The sequence below is a fragment of the Emydura macquarii genome, unplaced genomic scaffold (genome assembly GCF_026122565.2).
Source record: "Emydura macquarii macquarii isolate MOO-44397 ecotype Brisbane River unplaced genomic scaffold, CSIRO-AGI_Emac_v2 contig_2473, whole genome shotgun sequence".
NCBI lineage: Eukaryota > Metazoa > Chordata > Testudines > Chelidae > Emydura > Emydura macquarii.
Window position 1 is genome coordinate 36,981 of NW_027132610.1, and position 8,704 is coordinate 45,684.

The 8,704-nt window shown below is 47.0% G+C and overlaps 1 protein-coding gene across 1 annotated transcript; it reads right to left on the reverse strand.

The window, feature by feature from the left end:
- Positions 1-712: 712 nt before the first annotated feature.
- On the reverse strand, positions 713-5,098 carry LOC137162790 (vitelline membrane outer layer protein 1-like). Its single transcript, XM_067562717.1, has 3 exons — positions 4,911-5,098; positions 3,547-3,650; positions 713-1,063 (listed from the first exon to the last, which is right to left on the reverse strand). Exons 1-3 carry the CDS (start codon positions 5,079-5,081, stop codon positions 769-771), a joined length of 570 nt encoding a protein of 189 aa, XP_067418818.1. The 5' UTR covers positions 5,082-5,098; the 3' UTR covers positions 713-768.
- Between the last annotated feature and the right edge of the window lie 3,606 nt (positions 5,099-8,704).

An 8,704-nucleotide genomic window follows, 5' to 3' on the forward strand; every position in this document is an offset into this window, starting at 1 on the left:
GCACACTTCTTGAGCAGGCTGGGTCCAAACAGCACTTTTCAGCTGCCCCGCCCCCCACCCCCATTATTTGCCCCTGGACTCAATCAGGCTGGGTGAAACAGAACTTTCAGCTGCCACCCTTATATGTCCCTAGACTCCGTAAGCTAGGCAGAGCAGCACTTCTCAGCTGTCCCCGTTATATGCCCCTTTACACCACACCAGAATAGCTTCTTTTCTCCTTTCGATGTGCTAATGGAGATGCCTCCTTTTTACATCTTTGATGTAGATGAGGCGAGGGGTTGTTGGGAGGGTTTTAGGTGTGTCTTCCACTGCCTTTTCACATTGAGATGCCTTTGGTTTCTGGTTCAAGCAGCCTTTGGTTTCTGGTTCAAGCATGGGCTGGGGGGGGCATTCAGGTGAGCCAGAGAGAGTAGGGGTTTTGTGCCCTGGTTCCCCAAGAACACAGAGCTGTCAGGTAACACCCAAAACCTTGAAACACACCTTTCAACTGAATATTATCATGCCTCCGTTCTCGCCTTTTCATAGTGGTTATCTCAGAAGCTGGGGTTTTACTCTCCTTCCACTCTGCTCTCAGTCTTCTCTTCTCTTGGTTCTCCCCACAATCCTGCCTCCCCACTTTCCCTGCAGCTGTGGGGATGGTACATGTTCTCATGCCTGATTTGGGTCAATAAGACACAGACACCTTCCTGTTTAAGAGCAGTGCTAAGCTTTAATGGTGTTTTATGGGCAGCTGCTGGTGTTAGGGGATGGGCAGGGACAGGTGCTTGTTTAGTTGCAGCAGAAAAACTTCACATCATTGAGCGCAGTGTCATCCCCTCTGCCCTGGTATGTCTGCACCTTTGTCTGGAGCCCACAAATGGCCCCAGAGCTGCATGCATTTGTCTGTTGGACAGTCGAAACCCATTTTGTTCCACCGCCAAAAATCAATGTGTCATCTAAGCATCTGAAGTCGATGTTGTCGGCTGCTGTGTCATCGGCATCTCCCTGGGGTGGTTGCACCATCAGAGTGAAGGACCTCAGGTTGCTCTTCTGGCACCTTTTCTTCAAACTCCATTCGCCCCACCTGCCAGAGAAGAAAATAACTGCCTGAGACTTATTCAGCATCTGCTACCCATCAGGGGGCACCAGTCATCCTAGCTACTGTGCGCCAAGCCCAGCCTTCATAGGACACACAACAGTGACCTGAAAAACGGCCTGGTGGAGCCTGAGGTAGTTTGTTTTCTTTTTCTTGCTTGCATTTATCCTTAGAAACATCAGAAGTGTCAAGCCTGGTCTGCCCTGGTTTTGCTGGAGAACTCCCTGGGGGTCTCAGGAGATGCCCTTGGGTGAGAATTTGGGAATATCTGTGTAGAACTTACCACTTCCGGTTGATATTATCGAGTTACTATGAAATGTTACTCAGAAAAACTGCTCTGTCATAAATGCTTCTCTGTGTGCGGATCGACCACTGCTGACAGGATATGCACCAGCTATTCTCCAGACTGAAGACCAAGAGAAGCCACATAATGTTAATGACAGGGCTTTGACCAGGCAAGAGTTATGCAGAAGAGTAAATGCATCCCAAGGCAAAAGATACTTCCTCCTCTGTCAGAGGGGAAGGGTTTTTTGGAGGAGGGAAAAGTTACCAAAGACAGAAGAAAGAAAACAGCAAGGTGACCAGGTGGGATTTAAAGATGGGAAAAGAGCCAGACAGGAAGAGGAAGCATTAAGCAGGAGAGAATAAGATCACAGGAGCTCGGGAAAGGAAGTGCATGAGGGAGAAGCCATGCAGCATGCAACACTCTACATGAGACAGGGGAACCTATCTGCTAGCCTTTCTGGACACAGATGCATCCCAAAGGAAGGGTGAACCGGGAAGTGAGAGACATTGTAGTCAAGATGTTTATTGTTTTGTATGATCTGTACCTTTTTGGGCTTCATATGCCTAAATAAAAGAAAAATTCTGAGAAGCTCTGGTCAAAGTGGTTGAGTGTGAGTTCTGTGCTTCACAACTACTGTCTGCCTCTGCAGGGAATTCAATGTGGTGGAGATATGGGTGAGGGTATATTTAAACCATTGGGGTATCTTGGGAGACAGTGCCAGTTCTGGTAGCCCAGGGCAGGTGAGGGGAGCAGCCCCACTTCTGTCAAGGACTAGTAGACTGAGTCAGTGTCCAGGAAACGTTCCAGAGAAACCACAGGAGGAACCAGTGCTACAGCCTGCTGAGACCCAGGGAGGTTTAAAGCACATGGAGATCCAGGCACACACAGGCTTGGCTTCCCCTCACAGCAGTCCAGAGGGTGATTGAAAGGGGGCACCTGACTCGATTTGTGACACTTGGTGCTGAAACTTGAACCCAGACATCCTTCTCCCAAGTCCTCATTAGACGGTAGAGAGAACCTACAGGGTGAAATCCTGTCTCCATTGATGTCTGTAGCAGAAAGAGAAAGCTTGAAGCATGGAGTCTGCTACAAAGCCTGAGGCCTGAACTAAAGTGAGCAAAAGTCAGGCCCTGCTGATATAAAGCAAAATTAGCCAGAGTCAGGCTATGAGCAAAAGTCAGGCACTGTTACAAAGCAGACACTTGCTTACAAGTTCACTGTGTGGTACATGAACTCGGCAAAAACCACAGGCACTTCCAAGAAGTACAAGGCACAGTGTGTTCATTTATGCAGATTCCAGAAGACGCCGGTAAGCCCCAACATAAAGGACTGGCATAAACACAATACTGGGATATGCAACAGGAACACACCGAACCAAGTAAAAGAAAGACAAGAGGACAGGATAGAATGATTGATAAAAAGGTTTTGTTTGAACCAACAAGTACAAGGGATAGAATTAGTAACTAACCATGTCAGAATGGTAATTAGTAACTTGTTAGTATCAGTGTATAAAAGAGGAGTTACAGAGGAGGTGTCTCTGGCTTAGAGGGAAGCGGAAAGTCCTGCCATTTACTGAGCCAGTCCATTGTCTCAGGCATACATGTATTAGTGTTCTTGTAGAGTTTATGGGGTGCTAGTACTGTACTTTATCAGCAGTAAGCTTGGCTGAGCGCCTTTGTCTCTGAACGGAGTCAGTGATCTTCCTGGACAGTTCAATCAATGTCTGCTGTACCGGCTACCTGCCCACAGCAGGTGTAGCACACAGAGGGAACACACATGCAGTCAAGAACTGATAATGTCAATAGCAAAATCCTCATTCACTCCAGCAGGGCCAGGATTTTACTCAAAGAACATGAAGAACATAGCTAAAAATCCCTATCCCCATGCCAATTTATACAGCTTTCACACTGTGCTCTGGGTCTGGTATCATTTTGATGCTTGTCTCCCATCCTCGACAGTAACTTCCAGGGCACACAAGATCTGAATTTTAACATTAAATGGCCATCTGTGTCTCTCCTATAAAAGCAGAAAGAGAACAGCCATTGCCCTCTTTTAAATTTCTTTTATAGATTATCTCCAAACAGAAGGAAAAGTCAGAGAAGAGACACTGTGCAAATGGCACCGTTCGTGGTTATTCTCTCTGCGGTTGCAGAGTGAGAGGGAGAGAAACAAAAGAGCTACTCACGGCCCCACAGCGGACTCGATGATGGAGCCGTCAGTGCAGTACAGGCGAATGCCATTCAAAGCCGTGTCATCATATTTTACCCCAGCACCTTGGTAGGCCTCCACCTAGGAGAGAGGTACAAGTAATGGAGACACAGGTACAGATTGGGAGGAGAAGGGTTAGAAACTCCACCCCCCAAGCCAATAAATCTTCCCAACTTCTTATTATTAAATTAACTGCATTTCTTAAGAGAAAGAAAAATGTCCAGTAGTAATTAGAGCCAGGAGGTTCCTGACACTTATAACAACCACTGCGCTGCGAAGCTGGGACACAGCAAAACCACCTGCCCCATATGTTCCCCTTTATGTTTCCCACCCCTTTGCTATCCACCCTGGAAAGCAGAGCCCTGGATCCAAGCTGGGAAGAATGAGGAAACTGCCCCTCCTCACAACCCCCACACTGGCTTTTCACTCTTGCAGCAATAGAGATTCAAAGCCGCTAGAGAGGGGAGATATCCAGGCTGGCTTTAAATGAAGTGGTGATGGGACTCACACGCAATCCCTTACTCTACAGATTAACAGGTTCCTCTATGTCCAGGAAACCCGAGGTCTGCTCTACACTAAAAATATTTTGCTGTCCTAACCTTACTCATTATGTCCTTCTTCTGTAGCCACAACGGTAATGGCCAAAATGTACTTTTGCCGGAATACCTTATTCCAGTTTGGTGAGCAAAATACACTATCCTGGCAACAACACTTTTGGCACACCTACTAGGACTTTTGCCAGCAGAGAAATAGTTACAAAAAATGAAAATAAATCACACCCTTAGCAGGCATAACTATGCCAGCAAAACGTTCAAAAGAAGATCTGCCCTCAGAATAAGTTTCAAGCCAACTTCCATCATTAATTTTATTCCCTTTCTCCTTCTTTTACCCCCCAAATATTCCCTCTATCTCCTTTGATGTTAACACCTTTCAGATACTTACAGACAGTGGTCACATCCTCATCTCTTACTTCTGGCTTACCCGACCAAGACAGATTTAACTCCTTTAATATCACCTCCTAACTCGACCGATACCCCCTTCTCCTTCAACAGATGTCTCCGGTTGTGCCAAAAGCAAAGACCCATAAACCCACCTGGACAGATAATTGTGTTCTCATCTCCTTTCAGCCCCAGATCTGTGGTCACAGATATTTCCTGCCCTCACCATTTAGTAAACTGATTGGCCCTGTATGTCGATGGCTGGCCAGAGCGTGAGGAAAAGAGGATTTTTACAAAAAAAACTAGAAACAGTCTAGAGCCAAGAGAAATTCTTGCTAGGATACTGAGTGATGAGTGTGAGTCAGAGGGTGAGGAAGTGGCAAGGGGATGGGAAGAATTTTACCTTCAATGCAAATCCATTCGCGTAGCCACTGGGGCAAATCTCCTCCTTCCCCCATGCACCCCACTGGCCTCCATTGGAGACATTGAGGGTGGAGAAGTATCTTTGTGCCTCTGCATCCTGGAAGCTGCAGGAGAGGAGCAGGCAGAGCACCGCATGGGTGAGGGGCTGCATGGTGCTGTATCAGCTCTGGATCTACCCACAAAGAAGCTGGTGAGTGACTAAGAGCCTCAGACACGAGGGATATTTATACCCAGGAAAGTTGGGCTGGGTTTCCTTCCTGGCCTGGCCTGCTGCCAATCCATCTGGGAGCAATCACACTTTGCCACGTCCCTGCACCTAGATACTGACCTGACCACCCCTCGCACACAAAGGGCTCATCATTCCCCACTGAGACTTTCAGAGACGGATGGGAACTGCTGCCCAGGGCAAGGGCTAAGTGGGCAAAAGAGGGAGTGTGAGTCCTGAGGGCAAGCTGTGGATTTTAGAGCAGCTGCTGAAGGTTCAGAGGTAAAGAGGAGCAAGGGAGAGACCCTTGGGGCTGTGTTGGACAGAGGGTTCTGGCATTGGCAGGAGAAAAGAGAGAGATTTTTTCTTTTATAGCTTTATCTCAGGGTCTCATTTCTGCTCTCTGCAGCTCTCTCATACTAAGTGGTGAGATTCTCCCCCACCCTCTGCTGTCACTCTGCCCTACCCCATCTCCCTGTTCATAAGTCGGGGCTGCAGCCAAATGATAATTTTATCCATTCCAGGCTGAAACCATATGCAGGGCCCCCACATGGGGCAGGGGGTTAAATAGGGACACATTACCTGCACGCTCTGGGGGGCCAGCCCAGGCTGGAACCCCCATTACCATTGTTGCTGCACGAACTCCTGCACATGGCCCCCCCTCGCACTATTACCCATCCATTCGGGCTAACAGTCAACCCATGACCTGACCTTATTAGGGCGTTACCATTGATACGGCTACACCTTTGGCTCCCACGTCATATATGTGGAATGTAACTGACTAGGGGAGACTAAACTCCCCAGCAACCAGGAAAACTGCAAGGGTCCCCCGGCCAATCCAGTGCTGGTACGAAGCCCATATCATGTTCCTGGGCCAATCAGTTAACCCTTCATGTCCCATTTAGTTCATAAAGAGGGGTCTTTCCCAAGCCCCCTCGGAGAGTCTCACCGAAACCAGCCTGATCCCTGGTCCCGATTCTCCCCGCTCACGTCTTCCCCCCCCCCCGAGCGTGAATCGTTTTGCCGGCCGTATCGATTTAATCGTGGAATGCTGTGGATATCAGTCTGTGTGTTCGCGTGTGTGGTGATGGTGAGAAGCTAACTATCAGTCTGTATTTTACAGCTACGTTGTCTGTTTAACTGTCTGTGTGAAATCTCTGTGTGTCTGTGTAAAAGTATTCTGTATTGTAATTCACTGTTTCTGCCACTGTGCCTTATGGTAACTGTCTGTGTAACCCACCCCCCCTTTCTGTTTCCTACAAGCAGCTAATTGTCTTTGTAGCATAGTAGTAAGTGTCCCTGTCTGCTTAGTGAGAGACCAGAGTTTGATTCCTGGGCAGGGAACCACTGTCTGTTTAATATTAGTTTAGGTCTTTATAGTTAGTTGCCTGTTTAATACCTTGTTATATCAATATATGTTTTGTGCTTAATTGTTTTTATATCCTTTTATACTATTCTATATTTTATACTTAATTGTTTGTTTAGATGAGTATAACTAGTTAAAAATATATATTACTCCTTTGTTTATAATACAACTCATTTATTCCCTAACTGACTCCTTATTGACTCTGGGGGATTGTTAACCTGTCGGAACAACCATGAGGAAAAAAAATGTCATGGCTCATGAGATTGTAGGTATGGGATGAAGGATTGTGGTATGTGTGTGGGAGGGGGCCTGTCTTAAAAGTTTGTACTGAACCTGAAAAAATTATGCTTGGGCCCTCACCATGTGGTCCTGTCTAAGAAAACACACCTGCCTTTTGCTGTCCTGCCTAACCCAGACCCTGCTCGGGCATTGGTGGGGAAGGAGTTCCCCACTCAGTTACGACATGGCTCACTCATAGGCTAAAGGTAAGGCACTCACCCTCGGCCACTTACCTTTATGAGGAAGCAGAGGCCATCTGCAGTCTCTGTCTCCTAAGTGAAAACAAGGCCAGTTAGAGAGCCTCTTTCTTCTGAAATGCCTACCCAATGCTTAGCTCTTTCCATTTAAATCTGTGTGACAAGCCCACCTGGTTAGGTTACATCCAGTTTCTGCAGAAAATGTTCTGAAAGAATAAACAAGTCAGCTTCTGGGGAGAGAAGGGCCAACAGGGAAAGGCTGCAAGAGCTCGGGTCATTGTTAACAGTTGCATGTGTAAGCCCAGTGGGTTGAAGTGCCTGGAAAGCAGGGAGCTTGCTACTACCGTCTGTTGATGAACAAGGGAAAGAGTGGCCAAGAGCTGCTTCAAAGCTGTTTACCCAGAGCTCCAGAGACACAGAAGCTGTACAGGGAAGGTCTCTGCCGCCATTGATTGGTGAACAGGGAAAGTACAGCTACCGACAGTTCATTTATGTAAGTTTTCTACCCAGTAATCCTCCAAGTGACACTCTGGGGAGTCACCAGAACAATGCACAAACTGCAGATTGGCGTGGAAGTGGGACCGAGGTGCAGGTGGGAGGAGGGGATCCGACCTTGTGGCAAGGAGCCTGCTGCAGGTTTCCATGTGCTACTGGTCCCGCCTTGCCGAAAATGTTGGGAAGAGATAACACAGAGGTTGCTCTGCAACAAGAGGCAGTAGTGAGGTAGCTTTTTGCTGAACCTGCAGTGGACAGCAGCAGAGTTGAGTGAACACTGGTGAGGAGCCTGCTACCCAGCACCAAAAATGCTGAAATCACTGTAGGCGGAATGGATGGTGGAGTCTCAAGACCACCCCAGGCAGCACTTCCTCTAGGGGTGGGATGCAGGCTCCCTAGACTTTGGAACTACACTACCTATTAACACCAACCATGAATGGGGCTTAGTGGAGAGAGGGGAAGTGAGGTGTGAAAGGGGCTGTTGCTTATCTGACATTCACACTGGCGGGTGGGGAACTGAGTTAAAGGGCTTCTGCCAAAGATACCATAGCGTGGCTAATGTATTCATTTATATGTATAGTTGGTGTGTTTTCCTAGGTTAATCCTGTGTCCCTTTGCACTCTAAGGAAGTTTTCCTTGTGTTACAGGCAAACTCAGTGCTTGCAAGAGAAGAAATGTTGCCTGTTAATGGCATGCAGGGGAGGGTTTTTCATTTTTTCCTGGTTTCTGGTGGGGATTGAAGCTGCGAGTGTTTTTAATTTAAAGAGGAACCTCTTAAACATCTGAACCCAAACCTCGTTGCCACTGACAAAACCTGTCAGTAATGGCCCATTTCTTATTATAGACAGGACTGCTGGCACCGACTCTTATTTAAGTGCCTCAACAATTCTCCTTCTTAGATTCTGTTTTCAATTGCTTATAATTTTGCCAAACTATAACCAATTGCACTGAAATTTTTTCATACCCTGTGTCTGCCTTAGGCTGAGTTTTGCTGGAAATTTTTCAGTTAAAGTGCTTCAGCTGTTTCCAAGAATAAGGCTAAGGAAAATATTTTTTGTTCCTCATATTATAAAATCTCTGGAGAACTTTTCTTCCATAAGTCCTAGTGCCTTCATTGCTCAGAGTATGGGTTTGAAATTTGAAAGAGGAGTGGCCATTATATCAGGAATGTTTAATTTTTGCAGTCCCCATGAAAATCTGCCCAAATTTGGCCAAGGTATAGGCTTTAAAAG